General features: G+C 41.2%; 1 protein-coding gene across 1 annotated transcript; it reads left to right on the forward strand.

The window, feature by feature from the left end:
* The first annotated feature begins 2,822 nt into the window (after window positions 1-2,822).
* Window positions 2,823-4,297, forward strand: LOC116357752 (trace amine-associated receptor 13c-like). Its single transcript, XM_031806319.1, has one exon. It carries the CDS (start codon window positions 2,903-2,905, stop codon window positions 3,875-3,877), a length of 975 nt encoding a protein of 324 aa, XP_031662179.1. The 5' UTR covers window positions 2,823-2,902; the 3' UTR covers window positions 3,878-4,297.
* The last annotated feature ends 17,099 nt before the right edge of the window (window positions 4,298-21,396 follow it).

Consider the following 21,396-nt stretch of genomic DNA (forward strand, 5'->3'; position numbering starts at 1 on the left):
TAGCAGTTCATAGACTGCTAAGGAAACCAATATGTAAATACATACCTTACTGAAATTTTACAGTTAAAAGATCAGTAACTTTAAAGACCCAGTAAGAGTGCAGCCAAACAAAGCGAAGTTTGAAAATAGTTAAAAGATTGAAGCACTGGAAATATTTCCCTGTTTTATGATTAGTTTGTGGTTGTGAGGTTGACAACATTAGCCAAATATTTGCAATACAACACTTCCTTACGTCTTTACACATTTTTGTTTGTGAATTAAATGTTAGATATATTTCCTTAAACATTCTGTATTGTGTACTGTACTTACCATATGTGAATTGATTGCCCCCCATCTATCATCTGAGCTCGTGCTACTAGGTGACCTAAACTGGGACATGCTTAACACCCCGGCCAGCCTACAATCTAAGCTTGATGCCCTCAATCTCACACAAATTATCAATGAACCTACCAGGTAAAACTCCAAATCCGTAAACACTGGCACCCTCATAGATGTCATCCTAACTAACTTGCCCTCCAAATACAACTCTGCTGTTTTCAATCAAGATCTCAGCGATCACTGCCTCATTGCCTGCATCCGTAATAGGTCTGCGACCAAACGACCACCCCTCATCACTGTCAAACGCTCCCTAAAGCACTTCTGTGAGCAGGCCTTTCTAATCGACCTGGCCGGGGTATCCTGGAATGACATTGACCTCATCCCGTCAGTAGATGATGCCTGGCTTTTCTTTAAATGTGCCTTCCTCACCATCTTAAATAAGCATGCCCCATTCATTAGCATCGAATTGCCCCCGTGATATGCAACTTTTCAGGGAAGTTAGGAACAAATATACACAGGCAGTTAGGAAAGCTAAGGCTATCTTTTTCAAACAGAAATTTGCATCCTGTAGTACTAACTCAAAAAAAAAAGTTATGGGACACTGTACAGTCCATGGAGAATAAGAGCACCTCCTCCCAGCTGCCCACTGCTCTGAGGCTAGGAAACACTGTCACAACCGATAAATCCACTATAATTGAGAATTTCAATAATTATTTCTCTACAGCTGGCCATGCTTTCCACCTGGCTACCCCTACCCCGGTCAACTGTTATCTACACGTCTCTTGTGGTATTGCTCGCCTGAGGTAGAGTATCTGATGATAACCTGTAGACCACACTATCATCCAAGAGAGTTCTCATCTATATTATTTGTATCCATCTATTTACCACCACAGACCAATGCTGGCACTAAGAACACACTCAACCAATGCTATAAGGCCATAAGCAAACAAGAACATGCTCATCCAGAAGAGGCGCTCCTACTGGCCTGGGACTTTAATGCAGGTAAACTTAAATCCTTTTTACCACATTTTTACCAGCACGTCACAGAGATACATACAAAGCTCTCCCCCGCCCTCCATTCGGCAAATCTGACCATTATTCTATCCTCCAGATTCCTGCTTACAAGACAAAACTAATGCAGGAAGTACAAGTGACTCGCTCAATGCGGAAGTGGTCAGATGATGTTGATGCTACGCTACAGCACTGTTTTGATTCATCCAATGGCACTGAGGAGTTTACCACCTCAGTCATCATCTTCATCAATAAGTGCATTGATGAAGTAGTCCCCACAGTGACCGTATGTACATATCCCAACCAGAAGCCATGGATTACAGGCTACATCAGCATCGTGCTAAAAGCTACAGCTGCCGCTTTCAAGGAGCGGGGCACTAATCCGGACCCTTATAACAAATCCCGCTATGCCCTCAGACGAACCATCAAACAAGCAAAGTTTCACAACTGCCATGGTCCAAACACACCAAGACAGTCGTGAAGAGGGCACAACAAAACCTTTTCCCCCTCAGGAGACTGAAAAGACTTGGCGTGGTTCCCCAGAACCTCAAAAAGTTCTACAGCTGCTCCATCTAGAGCATCTTGACCGGTTGCATCACTGCCTAGTATGGCAACTGTCCAACATCTGACCGTAAGGTGCTACAGAGGGTAGTGCATACGTCCCAGTACATCAGTGGGGCCAAGCTTCCTGCCATCCAGGACCTATATAATAGGCGGTGTCAGAGGAAAGCCCATAAAATTGTCAGAGACTCCAGTTACCCAAGTCATAGACTGTTTTCTCTGCTACAGCACAGCAAGCGGTACCGGAGCACCACGTCTAGGATCAAAAGGCTCCTTAAACAGCTTCTACCCCCAAGCCATAAGACTGCTGAACAATTAATCAAAATGCCACCAGACAATTACATTGATCCCCCCCTCCATTTGTTTTGTACTCCTCTGCTACTCAGTGTTTATTATCTAAGCATAGTCACTTCACCACTAAATACATTTACAAATTACCTTAATAAACCTGTACCCCCCCCCCCCCCCCCCCCCACACACACACACACTGACTCAGTACCGGTACCTCCTGTACATAGCCTCGTTATTGTTATGTCATTGTGTTATTTTTTACTTTAGATTGATTGGTATATATTTTCTTAACTCTTCTTGAACTGCAATGTTGGTTAAGGGCTTGCAAGTAAGGTCTACAATTGTTTTATTCAGAGCATGTGACAAATACATTGTGATTTGATTAAATCGGTGAAAACAATCTCATCTCTAATGATCACGAAGACTGAATGACAGGCTAGCTGGGCACAGCAACATCCAATCCCCTATTACATCATGCTTTCATTAATTCTTTGTTTATTTAACCGTTTGTTTATATGTGTGCTCACGCATGTACGCACGCACGCGTGTGTGTGTATGTGTGTGTGTGTGGATCAAAGACGCTGGGGAAGGGAGTTTCTGTCACTAACTCAGGGATAAGTAGAGAGGCAGAGCTCAGAGTTTGTCAGAAGACGGACCTGACAGGGTCACACACAGGACCAAGCAGGAGCAGGAACCTCAGCATTTTGACCTTTTATTACAAATGGAGAAACATGAAGATGTCCAATACTGTTTTCAGGACAGAAACTCTTCTTGCAGAAAGGCTTTTCTATCGACATCTATCTATATAACACTGTATGTCTTCTTCTCATTGTTTTCAGCGGTTACAGTATTTTTGAACATACTGGTGATCATCTCCATCTCTCACTTCAAGCAGCTCCACACTTCAACCAACCTGCTCATCCTCTCTCTGGCTGCATCAGATCTCCTGGTGGGATTGATTGTGATACCAGTAATGACTGTAGCAATAATGGAACCATGCTGGGGTTTTGGGGAATATTTCTGTGCGTTTCATGCCTACATCTCCTTTTTATGTACTTCTTTATCTCTGGGTAATTTGGTCTTGATATCTATTGACCGCTATGTTGCTGTGTATGATCCCTTATTGTACCACTCTAAAATAACAATAACAAGAATGATGTGTTGTATATCCATTACCTGGTGTTGTTGTATCATATACCGTGCTGCTATTATAAAAATGTTTGTAAATGTACAAGTACGAAGTAGGTGTTTGAAAGAATGTTTTACTGTTGAAATAACCTGGGTTAATATCACTGACATTGTAATTACAATGGTTGTCCCGTGCTCTATTATTATAACACTTTATATGAAAATCTTTGTGGTGGCCAGATCACAGGCCAGAAAGGTATTTTCAAAAGAGGCTCCCAGAGTGTCTGGTGTTAAAACTATACAGGCAAATAAGTCTGAGAGAAAAGCAGCAAAAACTCTATCTATTGTTGTTTTCAACTATCTAATTTGTTGGATTCCATTTCTGTTTTCTTCTTTCTTTCTCATGTCTTTTTTAAGTGATAATGTATCATTCATCATCGGTCTTCTGCCTCTTGTTAATTCTTTTATCAATCCAATCATTTATGCTTTCTTTTATCCATGGTTCAAAGTGACAGCTAAACATATTTTAACTCTGAAACTATGTTTGACAAACATACGTTTAATATAGTTTTGTTATACAATTGTTGTAATTGCTTCATTCATGTAATAATACACTGACATGACTAATCACAGTGTTGTTGTCATATATGTGGTGTTGATGCAGAATAATTAAAATATCTGTAGACATTTTGGTTTGTATATTCCAAATACCAAAGTCTGTGGTTGTTCCATGTGATTTAATGATAAATAGTATGTAAGTATTCTAAAAGTTCTTTTTTAGGATGTCATGAGTCATTATGTATGTTTTACATCATCCTCTAGTGACTCAATAGTGACACATGCCTTCAACAAGTGCAGTAAAATTAAAATGTACAATAGGAAATCAGATAACGTCCAAGTATAACTCAATTGTGCATTGTGAAAGTAGAGTATGGTCAAATGTAAGAATGTGCAATTATGAGTAACACTTCAGAAATAAACCATTTGTAAGGAATTTACAGTTTGCTTACCATTTATTAATCATTACTCAGATACTTCAACCTCAGCATACTGGGAATGAACAGTACCACTACTCTCACTACCACCACTCTCACTACATCACTGCTGCCAGGTCAGGGGTCACACCAGAGCAGCTCTCTCAGATGCTGTGGAGTCTGAATTAATATAGAGATTGGTAACACTTTATAATAACACTTTTTAATAATAAATGTATAATGGATTAGTAAATAGTTTATTCATCATTCATGTATCATTACTCCCACATTCCTTTTAATCATCTAGTTATTCACACATTTATTACCAACATGTATAGTCTGTAATAATGATTCAGAAGATAATTCATCAGATGTTTAATAAATATCCTTATAAACCATTTACTGATCATTAGTAAAGTAGTTTTCAGTCTCTAATCTAAAGTGAAGACTATTCATACTTTCTTAATACTTTATAAATGTTCTGAACAGGGACCAGTGTAATTTATCACATAAAGATGGACATGCTATTGGTAGACATTCCAGCAGTACCTGATGCTCCTTATTAACATATTTAGCAGATGTTATTGTGGGTGTAGTGAAATGCTTTTGTTCCTAGCTCCAACAGTGCTGAAGTATCTAACAATTCACAACAACACACACACATATGAAAGTTAAATAATGGAAATGAGAAATATATAAATACTTGGACAAGTAACAAGTGGTTTTGACCAATAATACAGTAGAATACAGTATTTACATATGAGATGAGTAAAGCAGAATGTAAACATTATTAAAGTGACTAGTGTTTCATTATTAAAGTGACCAGTGATTCTATGTATAGGTACATAGGGCAGCCTCCTCTAAGGTGCAGGGTTGAGTAACTGGGTGGTAGTCGGCTAGTGATGGGTATTTAACAGTCTGATGGCTTTGAGATAGAATCTGTTTGCCGGTCTCTTTTTCTCAGCTTTGATGCACCTGTACTGATCTCGCCAGGGGATCTGAATACTTCCCGAATGCACTGTATGTATGACAATAGCCTCAAATAAAAGCTGACATTTTACAAGGTCACCTCATATTAAATAAAATCTCATATCCAAAGTGCTGGTGTAAATCACTTTGGATATGGACACTGCAGAGAGAAATATAGGACTGGGATTACTTTCAGTATTTGCAGTAGCCAGAGGAAGGCAGTATAACTCATAATCTGTGACAGGGGGATACAATTACTTATTCTATACTGAACAAATATATTTAATGCAAAATTTTACTGAGTTACAGTCATATAAGGAAATCAGTCAATTGAAATAAGTGTGTCAGGCCCTAATCTATGGATTTCACATGATTGGGAATACAGATATGTATCTGTTGGTCACAGATACACTATATATTCAAAAGTATGGGGACACCCCTTCAAATTAGTGGAACTGGCTATTTTTGCCACACCCGTTGCTGACAGGTGTATAAAATCGAGCATACCACCATGCAATCTCCATAGACACACATTGGCAGCAGAATGGTCTTACTGAAGAGCTAAGTGACTTTCAACGTGGCACATTCATAGGATGCCACCTTTCCAACAAGTCAGTTCGTCAAATGTCTGCCCTGCTAGAGCTGTCCCGGTCAACTATAAGGGCTGTTGTTGTGAAATTGAAACATCTAGGAGCAACAATGACTCATCCGCTAAGTGGTAGGTCGCACAACCGAAAGGGAAGGCCGAGTGCTGCTGCGCATAACGAGTAAAAATCCTCTGTCCTCGGTTGCACATCTCAATAAACTGAGTTCCAAACTGCCTCTGGAAGCAACGTCAACACAAGAACTGTTCATCGGGAACTTCATGAAATGGGTTTCCATGGCCGAGCAGCCAAACAAAAGCCTAAGATCACCATGCACAATGCCAAGTGTCGGCTAGAGTGGTGCAAAGCTTCTCTGGAGTGATGAATCACGCTTTACCATCTGGCAGTCCGACGGACGAATCTGGGTTTGGCGGATTCCTGGAGAACACTACCTGCCCCAATGCATTCTGCCAACTGTAAAGTTTGGATGCACAATAACGGTCTGGGGATGTTTTTTAATGGGTTGAGCTAGGCCCCTTAGTTCCATTGAAGGGAAACCTTAACACTATAGCATACAATGACATTCTAGACTTTGGATGTTTCCCAACCGGGAGTCCCATAGGGCAGCGCGAAATTGGCCCAGCGTCACCCGGGTTTGGCCGGTGATGCCTGTGTACTGATGTTGAAGACTGACATGCGTAAATAATCATGTTGAAACATGAGGTGATGGTGGCGGATGAATGACACTACAATGGGCCTCAGGATCTCGTCACGGTATTTCTGTCCATTCAACAATGGTTACAGAAATGTTTTACTTGCTATGACTGTGATATACATTCTTTTTTATCAACCTTGGTTGAATGCAGTGACTGTACGTTACTAAGGACAAGAGCACCCGCTAAATGACCAAAATTTAAAAATGAAAACTTACAAAGAACACTGGGTAATATGTAGCTGCATGGGTAATTCCTGTAATATACTGTAAAATAAATTACAGTAACTTACTGGCCAATTACTTCCAATAAGTTACTGTATATTTTACAGGAACTTTTTTACAGTGTGGTTCCGGTTGCAGCTACTGGGACAGCACCGGCCTGCAGTTGGCCTCGTGGCACCTTGAACAGGGACATGCTGAGGGCCTATTTGACCAGGAGGAACTGGTCTGCGCCAGAGAAAGCTGCTCCACTGGCTGCAGGACGGAAATGTTGAAGAACAGATGTTTCTCTACACAGCCGTGGCAGCTGCCGCTCCAGCCTGACACCAGTTTACCTTCAGGGGACAGGCAAAACAAGACATTAGGTTCATACCTAAGTTTCAATTTACAATATTTATAATGTCAAACCAAATTACATTTTATTAGTCACATGCGCCAAATACGCATGTGACATGCATGAAGTGAAATGCTTAATTACAAGCCCCTAACCAACAATGCAGTTGAAAAAAATACACATAAGAATAAGGAATACAAGTAACGAGTAATTAAAGAGCAGCAGTAAAATAACAATAGCGAGACTATATACAGGGGGTACCGGCACAGAGTCAACGTCACCGGTTAGTTGAGGTAATATCTACATGTAGGTAAGAGGGGGAGGGGGGGCAATGCGGATAGTCTGGGTAACCATTTGATTAGATGTTGATGAGTCTTATGGCTTGGAAGCTTGGCCCCAGTGATGTACTGGGCCGTTCACAGTACCCTCTGTAGTGCATTGTGGTCGGAGGACGAGCAGTTGCCATACCAGACAGTGATGTAACCATGCTCTCGATGGTGCAGCTGTAGAACCTTTTGAGGATCTGGGGACCCATGCCAAATCTTTTCAGTCTCCTGAGGGGGAATAGGTTTTGTCGTGCCCTCTTCACAACTGTCTTGGTGTGCTTGGGCCATATTCCAAGATGCCGTAGCAGTCGGACGTCACTTAAATAGTGACGAAATATATACGAAGAAAGTGATATATATCGCTTTCTTCGTATATATTTCGTCACTATTTTTAATATTTTTCATCTCAATTTCCGTCTACGGACTGAACATACTCTCCTGCAACCCGCCTCATCCAATGTGGTATGGATCTGCTATTTTTTATACTTTAGAACCGGCACACCCATCAGAAGCTAGCCAGCTAACTAGCTACTAGCTAGTAGTCATTTAGCCACTGCTAGCGGTTATCACCGTTAACTCGGACATCAGCCATCCTCAGCCCGGTCAACTCGTGCTCTGTCTGCACAGCGCGATATCAACCCAGAGCATATCAGACTGCTTTTTCTTTACCACATCTCCGGATTCCTACCGCAAGTTCTGAACCTTTGCACGGGACCATCGTAGCTAGCTAGCTGCTATCCGAGTGGCTACTCCTGGATAACGTCTCTGTCCCGAAGCATGCAACAGTTAGCCTGGAGCTAGGCCAATCTCCCGGCTAGCCGCATAGATCCATCAGCCAATTCCTGGGCTACCCTACCTATTTTGCCAAATGGCCGGGACCCCTTTACTGCCGACACGGAGCCACGCCAATCCTTCATGACTGGTCTGCCCATGTAACTGTCCAAGGGGGTTTCTAAAGGCTCTTCCATTGCAATGTCCCTTAGAGGCCCATCTGCTAGCCTGCTTGCCCTGGCCTGCTAGCTGTCTGAATCACCATGTTTCCAGCTCGCCTAGCTACTCACTGGACCTTATGATCACTCGGATACACATGCCTCTCCCTAATGTCAATATTGCTTGTCTACTGCTCTTTTGGTTAGTGATTATTGTCTTATTTCACTGTAGAGCCTCCAGCCCTGCTCAATATGACTGTCATGACGTTGCCTTCTTTGGGTACAGCAAGCCCCAGTCCCCCCTCCCTGCCTCCCCCTTGCCTCCTTCAACTAGGTTGCTGTGGTCAGAGAGAGGTCGTAAATTCCTGAGGAGAGGATCTCCTCATGGCCCCACAGTATAGAGATAGAGTGAAGTTTCATAGAGAACAAAGGAATTTCTTCTACCTCACAGAACTTGAGGTCTGAACAACGTTTACATTTCCGGAGAAGGTATAAAAGATCGGTGAAGAATCCAGCTACGAACTGGTCTGTTTGTTACAACTTGGGGAAGCTCATGGGAGACGGTCCTGCCACATTACCATAACGCTGTTTATATAATAGCCTCAGATATGAGGTTTACATCTAATTGTTGTATAAGATGAATGAGTGATGATGATACTGTTTTTAAAATTGTGTAATGTGATTTTGGACTGTTTAATTATCTGATAGCATGTAACACCCCAAAAGACCCACAGGGGACGTAAACAAAATAATTAGCATAGTCGGCGCTACACAAAACGCACAAATAAAATATAAAACATTCATTACCTTTGACCATCTTCTTTGTTGGCACTTTGTTGACACTCACTATTGGGTCTTTTTTCCGATTAAATCGGTCCATATATAGCCTAGATATCGATCTATGAAGACTGTGTGATCAAGGAAAAAATAGCGTTTTATAACGTAACCTCATTTTTTTAAATTAAAAAAGTCGACGATAAACTTTCACAAACCACTTCGAAATACCTTTGTAATGCAACTTTAGGTATTAGTAAACGTTAATAAGCGATCAAATTGATCACAAGGCGATGTATATTCTATAGCTGTACCTCTGGAAATAATGTCCGGGTAAATCTCCACCAAAATATTCGGTCGGAGACCGGAAGAAATGTGCTGCCTCGTGTCCGTTTGACCAAGAAACTATTCGTAGGCAAATGACAAGACTGTTGACATCGTGTGGAAGCTGTAGGTACTGCAACCTCGGCTCCATTTAATGTGGTTCACGTTTAACAATGGGTTCAAGTGGCGCATGGATATATATACAGCCGTGATTTAACCAGTTTTATAAACGTCTGAGTGTTTTCTATCCGCACATACTAATCACGTGCATATACTATATTCCTGGCATGAGTAGCAGGGCGCTGAAATGTTGCGCGATTTTTAACAGAATGTTCGAAAAAGTGGGGGGTAGGATGAAGAACCTGCATTTTCACTTTTGGATGAGGAGCATGCCCATTTTAAACGGCCTGCTACTCTGGCTCAGAAACCAGGATATGCATATTTTTTGTAGATTTGGATAGAAAACACTTTGAAGTTTGAATGATGTCTGTGAGTATAACATAACTTATTTGGCAGGCGAAATCCTGAGGACAAAATGTTCTTCTTCTGAGGTCACTCTCTCTTCAATGAATTTTAATGGGGGATCTAGAATTAGAAGGAAATAACGTGCAGTTCGCATCGCTTCCACTGGATGTCAGCAGTCTTGAGATTTTCACTGAGGTTATTCCTTTGTGTAATGAGGAAGTACTGTAAGGCCGTTCAGAACGAGGGAAACGTCAGTGTCCTCTTACAGAGTTGCGCGTGAGCAGACATGCTCTCTTCACTTTGTTTTCATCCGGTATTGAACGCTGTTGGTCCCGTTTTTAATTTTATCGATTATTTACTTGAAATAATACCTAAAGTTGTATTAGGAAAGTTGTTTGGAATGTTTGGAACAAGTTTACCGGTAACTTATGAGACATTTTGTAGTCATGTTTAGCGTGTTGGATCCAGTGTTTTTCAAGATCAAACGCACCAAATAAATGGACATATTGGATATATAACGACGGAAAGAATTTAACAAAAGGACCATTTATGATGTTTATGGGACATATTGGAGTGCCAACACAAGAAAATCTTCAAAGGTAAGGCATGATTTATATTTTATTTCTGAGTTTTGTGTCGCAGCTGGCAGGATGAAATATGAAGTATGCTTAGCTGTGCTTGTTTTATTGGGGTGCCTCAGATAAATGCTTTGTTTGCTTTTGCCGAAAAGCTTTTTTTTTTATCTGACATGTTGGCTGGATTCACAAGAAATGAACCATTAATTTGGTATCTTCGATGTGTGTTTCATGAAAGTTTTTTTTTTGTACGTTTTTTTATTGGCCGCACTGCATTGTGAAGATTTTGGCCAAGTGTTTTTTTATTTATTTCACCTTTATTTAACCTTTAATTTTGGCCAAGTGTGGGACGCTAGCGTCCCAGTATCCCTGACAGGTTATTGAAGGAAACTCCAATTCCCTTTTGAGTTTAACTAAATCAGAGGACCACCCATGAGCCCAGTTAGGGTTGTACATCCTGGGACAGCCCCTTTTCTGCAATTCCGAATAAAACTCAACTTTCAGAAATTCTCAGTAGACCATGTTTCTCTCAATCACGGGAGGACAAAGGTTGCAGACCATTGCTGAATCTTTTAACCATACCACGTGGTTAAACTCTTAGACTATCGATACTGACAGAATAAGAACAAGTCTTTGATATGAATTACTCGTCTGCAGCTAGGAATTCGGTATCATTGAACGCGAAGAATGACAACCGCCGTAACACCCATTCTACAACAACATGAATGAATGTCACTCTGAACTATCCACTATAACCACGACAGAGAGAGAGAGAGACGGACAATTCTACAAAAGAAACAAAGTTTTCAACAGTGATCAAGACGACACACTGAGCGTAAATATATATATTGATTGCAATTGTTCCCGAATGAGTGAGCGTTCATGTGTAAAGGATTAGCATTTCAATTGTTATAATTATTAACTCTGTAGTGACTTAGTCGACCCAACTTTCCTTTTGTCTAACAAGCTGCCATGCCGGTTTATCATTTCTTGTAACCATATTTACTTTGTTTATGCATTTCTGTGAATTGCTTAGTTAGTTATAAATAAATTATTTAAGACAATTGATGTATGGATGACTCATAGTGAAGACTGGGTTTGTGCAGATAACCAACAATTTACAATGTTTGGAATGAGACTAACGGGAGGTAAAGTAAATAATTAATTATTCAGAAGACTATTGATCAGATATAAAAATATATAAAAGGTTATATTGGGAAATTCTAACTTTGTAATCTGAATATTTTCCTTGGTGCCCCGACATCCTAGTTAATTACAGTTACATGATTAATCAGTTTGATTGCGTAATACTATTTACAGAGAATCTTTGATAAAAACTAAGTCTTCAATTTAATGATAGTAAGAGACAAAACCTCTCTCATCGTCACTCAATGCCTAGGTTTACCTACACTCTATTCACATCCTACCATACCCTTGTCTGTACATTATACCTTGAATCTATTCTTCCGCGACCAGAAATCTGCTCCTTTAACCAATTGGATTTAGGGGGCGCTATTTTAATTTTTGGATGAAAAACGTTTTAAACAAGATATTTTGTCACGAAAAGATGCTCGACTATGCATATAATTGACAGCTTTGGAAAGAAGACACTCTGACACGTGAAATATAGCGAAACACAGTTTAGTCTTTTGTTAATAATAACTCTGTCGTCTCAGATTTTGAAATTATGCTTTACAGCCAAAGCAATACAAGCGTTTTGTAACGGCGTTCGTCTGTCGAAGGAGGAGCGGACCAAAATGCGGCGTGGTGGTTACTCATGATCTTTAATGAAAATACGTATGATACATGAAATAACTTAAATTACAAAACAACAAACAAAACGCGAAAACCTATACAGCCTGTCTGGTGCTAACTAACACAGAGACAGGAACAATCACCCACAAACACACAGTGAAACCCCGGCTACCTAAATATGGTTCCCAATCAGAGACAACAAGAATCACCTGACTCTGATTGAGAACCGCCTCAGGCAGCCAAACCTATGCTACACCCCTACTCAGCCGCAATCCCAATGCCTACAAAACCCCAATACGAAACACAACAAAATAAACCCATGTCACACCCTGGCCTGACCAAATATATAACGAAAACACAAAATACTATGACCAAGGCGTGACAGAACCCCCCCCCCTAAGGTGCGGACTCCCGGACGCACCACAAAACCATAGGGAGGGTCCGGGTGGGCGTCTGTCCATGGTGGCGGCTCCGGCTCGGGACGTGGACCCCACTCCATTAATGTCATAGTTCCTCCCCTTCGCGTCCTGGGATAATCCACCCTCGCCGCCGACCATGGCCTAATAGTCCTCACCCAGAACCCCACTGGACTGAGGGGCAGCTCGTGACTGAGGGGCAGCTCGGGACTGAGGGGCAGCTCGGGACTGAGGGGAAGCCCGGGACTGAGGGGAAGCCCGGGACTGAGGGGAAGCCCGGGACTGAGGGGAAGCCCGGGACTGAGGGGAAGCCCGGGACTGAGGGGAAGCCCAGTACTGAGAGGAAGCCCAGTACTGAGATGAAGCTCAGGCAGGTAGTTGGCTCCTGCAGATCCTGGCTGGCGGATCTGGAAGAGTCTGGTTGACTGGCAGATCTGGAAGAATCTGGTTGACTGGCAGATCTGGAAGATCATGGCTGACTGGCAGATCTGGAAGATCATGGTTGACTGGCAGATCTGGAAGAGTCTGGTTGACTGGCAGATCTGGAAGAATCTGGTTGACTGGCAGATCTGGAAGATCATGGCTGACTGGCGGATCTAGCTGCTCTGGTTGCTCCATGCAGACTGGCAGCTCTATGCAGACTGAGAGCTCAGGCTGCTCCATGCAAACTGGCAGCTCTGGTTGCTCCATGCAGACTGGCAGCTTTGGCTGCTCCATGCAGACTGGCAGCTCTATGCAGATTGACAGCTCAGGCTGCTCCATGCAGACTGACAGCTCAGGCTGCTCCATGCAGACTGACAGCTCAGGCTGCTCCATGCAGTCTGGCAGCTCTATGCAGATTGACAGCTCAGGCTGCTCCATGCAGACTGACAGCTCAGGCTGCTCCATGCAGTCTGGCAGCTCTATGCAGATTGACAGCTCAGGCTGCTCCATGCAGACTGGCAGCTCTGGCTGCGTTGAACAGGCAGGAGGCTCCGGCAGCGCTGTAGAGGAGGAAGGCTCTGGAAGCGCTGAACAGGCGGGAGACTCTGACAGCGCAGGAGAGGAGGAAAACGCTGGCTGCGCTGAACAGGCGCAGCCAGCGTTTAACAGGGATTAACAGGGAGAGTTGGCTCAGGTCTGACTCCTGACTCTGCCACTCTCTCCCTGAGCCGCCCCCCAATACATTTTTGGGGCTGCTTTTCGGGCTTCCTTGCCAACCGTGTTCCCTCGTATCGTCGGCTCTTATCTCCGGCTGCCTCTGCTCTCCTAAGTGCCTCCACCTGTTCCCATGGGAGGCGATCTCTTCCGGCCAGTATCTCCTCCCAAGTGTAACAACCTTTGCCATCCAACACGTCTTCCCATGTCCATTCCTCCTTTCGCTTTTCCTGCTGTCGCTGCCTGTTACCACGCTGCTTGGTCCGTGTGTGGTGGGTGATTCTGTAACTGCATTCGTCTGTCGAAGGAGGAGCGGACCAAAATGCGGCGTGGTGGTTACTCATGATCTTTAATGAAAATACATATGATACATGAAATAACTTAAATTACAAAACAACAAACGAAACGTGAAAACCTATACAGCCTGTCTGGTGTTAACTAACACAGAGACAGGAACAATCACCCACAAACACACAGTGAAACCCAGGCTACCTAAATATGGTTCCCAATCAGAGACAACGAGAATCACCTGACTCTGATTGAGAACCTCAGGCAGCCATTGACTATGCTAGACACCCCTACTCAGCCACAATCCCAATGCCTACAAAAAACCCAAAACGACAACACAATAAACCCATGTCACACCCTGGCCTGAACAAATAATTAAAGAAAACACAAAATACTAAGACCAAGGCGTGACAGTGCTGTATATCCATTACCTGGTGTTGTTGTTTCATATACCGTGCTGCTAATATACAATATTTTGTAAATGTACAGGTACCAAGTAGGTGTTTGAAAGAATGTTTTATTGTTGAAGGAATAATCTCGGTTAATATAATTTACATTGTAATTACAATGGTTGTCCCGTGCTCTATTATTATAACACTTTACATGAAAATCTTTGTGGTGGCCAGATCACAGGCCAGAAAGGTATTTTCAAAAGAGGCTGCCAGTGTGTCTGGTGTTAAAACTGTACAGGCAAATAAGTCTGAGAGAAAAGCAGCAAAAACTCTGTCTATTGTTGTTTTCAACTATCTCATTTGTTGGATTCCATCTCTATTTATTTACTTTTTTCCCTCTTTTTTAATTAATGTTCTTATCATATTTCCTTATTTTTCTGCCACTTGTTAATTCCTTAATTAATCCAATAATTTATGCTTTCTTTTATCCATGGTTCAAAGTGACAGCTAAACTGTTATTACATTTGAAGATATGACTTTCATAGCTCCTATAATTGCATTCCCTAGGTTGGCAAACATAGGTTTGATATAGTTTTGATCTACAATTGTTGTATTTATTTTTTTCAGATAGCAATGCACTGACATTACTTATCTCAGTGTTGTCGTCATAGATACAAGTGGTGTTGATAGTGAATGATTTGTCTGGATTGGAATGGAATGACTTGGAGAAGGCATAAGAAGGAATAAGCTTGTTTTATAAAATATATTGTAGTCATTGTGGATTGTGTTCTCCAAATACCTAAGGCTGTGGCTGTTTCATGTTAATGATGAATAGTATGTAAGTATTCTATTAGTACATCCATGAGTCATTCTAGATGTTGTTTAGCATCTCCCTCTAGTGGCTCAATTGGGACACAACGTCTTCATCAAGTGTAGTAAAGTTGAAATGTACAATACTGCATGATATCAGATAGCGTCCAGGTCTAAATAACTTCTGTATTGTGTAAGTAGTTGATGGTAAAATATAAGAATATGCAATTATGGGTAACACTTTATAATAACATTCAGTATTAAACCATTTGTAAGGCATTTCCAGTTTGCTCACCATTTGATATTAAGGCCACATTTGTGAAATGTTACTCAGCTAGGTTTTCACATATTTATAAATAACTACTACAGTATATACATTAATTATTCAACATAACAGTGCAGAAGACCACAGCAGACACTTGAACCTCAGCACACTGGGTATGAACTGTACCACCACTCTCACTACATCACTACTGTCAGGTCAGGGGTCACACCAGAACAGCTCTCTCAGAAGCTGTTTACTCTGAATGAATATAGAGATTGGGAAACACACTAAATAGTTTCTAATGCATTAGTAAATAGTTTATTCATCATTCATGTATCATTACTCCCATATTTGTTTTAGTTAGCTGGTTATTCACACATTTATTAACAACTTTTATAGTCTGTAATAATGATTGAGAAGATCATTCATGAGATGTTTATTAATGAATATCCTTATCAACCATTTAATAATCATGAGTAAGGAATGTATAGTTTGTTCACCATTTATCAATCATTACTCCCAAATGTGTTAAATGTTAGTCAGGAAGTTATTCTCACAGGTGTAAATTACTAGTATATGCATTAATGATTAAGCACAACAGTGCAGGAGACCACAGCAGACACTTGAACATCAACATAATGGGTATGAACACTACCACTAATCTCACACCCACTCCATCACTGCTGCCAGGTCAGGGGTCACACCAGAGCAGCTCTTTCAGATGCTGTGGAGTCAGAATTAATGTAGAGATTGGTAACACTTTACAATAACACTTTGTAATAAAGAATGCATAATGGATTAGTAAATAGTTTATTAATCATTCATGTATCATTACTCCCACATTTGTTTTAGTTAGCTGGTTATTCACACATTTATTAACAACTTTTATAGTCTATAATAATGATACATAAGATCATTCATAAGATGTTTAATGAGATAACATCCTCTGTGTTGTGTGCTTATCGTTTAATGAACTTATAAACTATTTACTAATCATTAGTATATGCATTAATGATTACGCACAACAGTACAGGAGACCACAGCAGACACTTCAACATCAACATACTGGGTATGAACAGTACCACTACACTCACTACCACAACTCTCACTACATCTCTGCTGACAGGTTGGGGGTCACACCAGAACAGCTCTCTCAGATGCTGTGGAGTCAGAATGAATATAGAGATTGGTAACACTTTGTAATAATGAATGTATAATGACTCCACATCATTAATGTCTCATTACTCCCACATTAGTTTTAATAAGCTGGTTATTCACACATTGATAAACAACTTTTATAGTATGTAATAATGATTTATATGATCTCTCATCAGATGTTTAATAAATGAACTTATAAACCATTTACTGATCATTAGTAAAGTAGATTTCAGTCCCTAATCTAAAGTGAAGACTATTCATACCTTATAATACTTTAGAAATGTTCTGAATAGTGACCAGTGTAATTTATCACATAAAGTTGGCCATGCTATTGGTAGATATTCCAGCAGTTCCTGATGCTCCTTAAGTTCTCAAAATGACCTGGAACATATCAATGGTTGAATAATAAGCACACAACACAGAGGATGTTAAAGGAAATATATTGAACATTTTATTCCAACAAATAACTAATACACACAAATCTAAGTAAAGGACTGGAATTAAGAATATATGAATATATGGATGAGCAATGTCAGAGTGACACAGACTAAGAGCAGTTCATAGACTGTTTACAGGGTAATAGAACCAATATCTAAATACATAAGTTAACTGAACATTACGTTTAAAGGGTTACAACTTTTAATACACTACAAGTGAAGGTTTCATATACAATTAATTTACAAAAAGCTGGAGTGAAGAGGCCAGTTGAAAAACAGTTTTACTGCAGAGTTTTACACCCACTGGGCCAACACTGCTTGAATCAACATTGTTGTTTTTTTTCCCAACATATTGTTGACATTGAATACATGTCTGTGCCCAGTGGGCAGGGATTGCTTTCAGTATGTGCTGTTGCCATAGGATGGTGATTGGTCAAGGGTAATGTCAGTGTAGGAAAGGATGAAACACCAGTAAGTACAGATAGTAGTATAAATCCCTCACACAGTCCCCGCAGCCAGACAACTTTCTCATGTCTTCTGGAGGGAAATGCTGTAGGAATGTTCAACCGGTGTCGCTCATTCAGCCGACAGATTCTTTCAACCAGTTCTCCACATTAAGCAGCGAGTCGGAGTCAGAGGCCGAGCTTTCTCTGGGCTCTCCTCCTCCTGTTACAGGGTCTGAGACGCCGAAGCCTCCGACCATTAGCTCTGACAAATTGAAAACCCTAGTCATTGGCAACTCCATTACCCGTAGTATTATACTTAAAACGAATCATCCAGCAATCATACACTGTTTACCAGGGGGCAGAGCTAACGACGTTAAGGCTAATCTGAAGATGGTGCTGGCTAAAGCTAAATCTGGCGAGTGTAGAGAGTATAGGGATATTGTTATCGGCACCAACGATGTTAGGATGAAACAGTCAGAGGTCACCAAGCGCAACATAGCTTCAGCGTGTAAATCAGCTAGAAAGATATGTCGGCATCGTGTAATTGTCTCTGGCCCCCTCCCAGTTAGGGGGAGTGAACTCTACTGTCACGTCCTGACCTTAGTTCCTTTTTTAGTCCTCTATTTTGATTTGGTCAGGGCGTGAGTTGGGGTGGGCATTCTATGTTTTGTTCTGTGTTTTGTTCTGTGTTTTGTATTCCTGTGTTTGGCCTGGTATGGTTCCCAATCAGAGGCAGCTGTCTATCGTTGTCTCTGATTGAGAACCATACTTAGGTAGCCTGTTCCCAACTGTGTTTGTGGGTAGTTGTTTCCTGTTTTGTGTTATGTCAACTGAAAAGACTGTTTCGATTTACGTTGTTTCACTTTTGTTTTTTTGGATTCAGTGTTCAGTTGTAATAAATTTAACATGGACACGTACCGCACTGCACTTTGGTTCGATCTTTCATATTCCTGTTCCTCAGATGAAGAAGATCGTAACATCTACAGCAGACTCTCACAACTCAATCGCTGGTTGAAAACAGTTTTCTGCCCCTCCCAAAAGATAGAATTTGAAGATAATTGGCCCTCTTTCTGGGACTCATCCACAAACAGGAACAAGCCTGGCCTGTTGAGGAGTGATGGACTCCATCCTAGCTGGAGGGGTGCTCTCATCTTATCTACGAACAGAGACTGGGCTCTTACTCCCGTAGCTCCACAATGAGATAGGGTGCAGGCCAGGCAGCAGGCTGTTAGCCAGCCTGCCAGCTTAGTGGAGTCTGCCACTAGCACAGTCAGTGTAGTCAGCTCAGCTATCCCCATTGAGACCGTGTCTGTGCCTCGACATAGGTTGGGCAAAACTAAACATGGCGGTGTTCGCCTTAACAATCTCTCTGGAATAAAGACCTCCTCCATTCCTGCCATTATTGAAAGAGATTGTGATACCTCACATCTCAAAATAGTGTAATGTTAGATCCCTCACTTCCAAGGCAGATATAGTCAATGAATCACTGATCATAATATTGATGTGATTGGCCTGACTGAAACATGGCTTAAGCCTGACGAATTTACTGTGTTAAATGAGGCCTCACCTCCTGGTTACACTAGTGACTATATCCCCCGCGCATCCCGCAAGAGTGGAGGTGTTGCTAACATTTATGATGGTAAATTTCAATTTACAAAAAAAAAATACGTTTTCGTCTTTTGATCTTCTAGTCATGAACTCTATGCAGCCTACTCAATCACTTTTTATAGCTACTGTTTACATATATAGCGTTCCTCGCTGAGTTCCCTGAATTCCTATCGGACCTTGTAGTCATGGCAGATAATATTCTAATTTTTGGTGACTTTAATGTTCACATGGAAAAATCCCCAGACCAACTCCAAAAGTATTTCGGAGTCATCATCGACTCAGTGGGTTTTGTCAAAATCCATCGTTAAGCCGGAGATGTATGTTTTTTGGCTGCATTTCAATCCACTGATGTTGCATCTGCAGTGGAAGGTGGCAGAGCTACAGCGGTTTGAGTCAGACCAAGAGACATTCCGAAAATCTGTATTTTCACGACAATGTCTGTAGCGTCTCTTCTATGCCCACAAGCTTCACGGGCCTTGTCTGAAGTTGGTACCTCCGATGGGAACTTCTGTCTGTAGCATCCGAACGGTTTGGACTACAAACTAATATGACCACACCGTCGACTCTCACAAACTCCTATATGTTGGTTGTTTTGTATGATGCCCTCAACACTCAAGGTAACCTCGTACCAGTTTTTTAAAATGAAGGGAAGTATGGAAATAATTTAGTGCCAACAAATAGAGTCCAAAAATAAATCAAAGGGAAGTATCTGTTTTTACCATGTATACAGTGCGTTGGGAAACTATTCAGACCCCTTTAGCTTTTCACATTTTGTTACATTACAGCTTTATTCTAAAATGGATTTTTTTTAAATGGCTAAATGATCCATAGTCTGACCATCTTAAAACAATTCCGTGTCTCAGCTTATAATCTTTGGAGGGTTCATCCTAGAACCCTCTATGTACAGTTCCACCAGCCTTATTACCCCTTAATTAGTCCTGATACCTCTGGCGCAGGTTCTCAGACTGGGTCTAAATTTCACCTTCCAACAGAACAACGACCCTAACACACAGCCAAGACAACGCAGGATTGGCTTCGGGACAAGTCTCAATGTTTTTGTGGCTCGGATTTAAACCCGATCGAAGATTTCTGGAGAGACCTGAAAATAGCTGTGCAGCGACGCTCCCCAGCCAACCTGACAGAGCTTGAGAGGATCTGCAGAGAAGAATGGGCCAAACTCCCCAAATATAGGTGTGCCAAGCTTGTAGCGTCATACCCTGGAATCACTGGCAAATGTGCTTCAACAAGGTACTGAGTAAAGGATCTGAATTCTTATGACTCTCCAGAGAGTTGTGTGGTCTGCCCAATGATCATCAAGGACATCAACCACCCGAGCCACGCCCTGTTCACCCCGCTGTTCACCCCGCTGTCATCCAGAAGGCAAGGTCAGGACAGGTGCATCAAAGCTGGCACTCAAGGCCCTCAGACTGTTAAATAGCCAGCACAAGCAGACTACCACCCAGTTATTCAACCCTTAGAGTATGCTGCCCTATGTACATAGACAAGGAATCACTGGTCACTTTAATAATGGACCACTAGTCAATTTCATGTTTACATACTGCTTTACTCATCTCATATGTATTTTGTCAATACCACTCAGTCATTGCTTATCAAAATATATTTTTTAATTAAATTAATTTACTTTTATGTGTGTGTATTGTGAATTGTTAGATACTACTGAACTGTTGGAACAAAAGGATTTCACTAACATCAGCTGCACTACACCCGCAATAACATCAGCTGAATATGTTTATGTGGCCAATAAAATATGATTTTGATTTGGTAGTGTATTAAAGGTAGTAACCCTTTAAATGTAATGTTCAGTTAAATGATGTATTTAGATATTGGTTCCATTACCCTGTAAACAGTCTCTGAACTGCTCTTAGTCTGTGTCACTCTGACATTGCTCATCCTTATATTCTTAATTCCAGTCCTTTACTTAGATTTGTGTGTATTAGGTATTTGTTAAATTGTTAGATATTACTTCACTGTCAGAACTTAGGTGCATAAACCTCTCACTACATCTGCAATAACATCGAATAAACAAAAGTTTTTGACAAGTAACATTTTTATTTCTACTGAGTGACTGCAATCAGTCACTGCCAAGAAACAAGAATGTTATAATTTCAGACAAACACGTTACTTCCTTCAGCACACTATTAGGACAGTGTGTTTTTGGAATAAAAT

Source organism: Oncorhynchus kisutch, linkage group LG26 (genome assembly GCF_002021735.2).
Source record: "Oncorhynchus kisutch isolate 150728-3 linkage group LG26, Okis_V2, whole genome shotgun sequence".
Lineage (NCBI taxonomy): Eukaryota > Metazoa > Chordata > Actinopteri > Salmoniformes > Salmonidae > Oncorhynchus > Oncorhynchus kisutch.

Excerpts from the sequence above, each read along its gene's own strand:
- LOC116357752 (XM_031806319.1), top strand. The coding sequence starts at position 2,903 with ATGGAGAAACATGAAGATGTCCAATACTGTTTTCAGGACAGAAACTCT.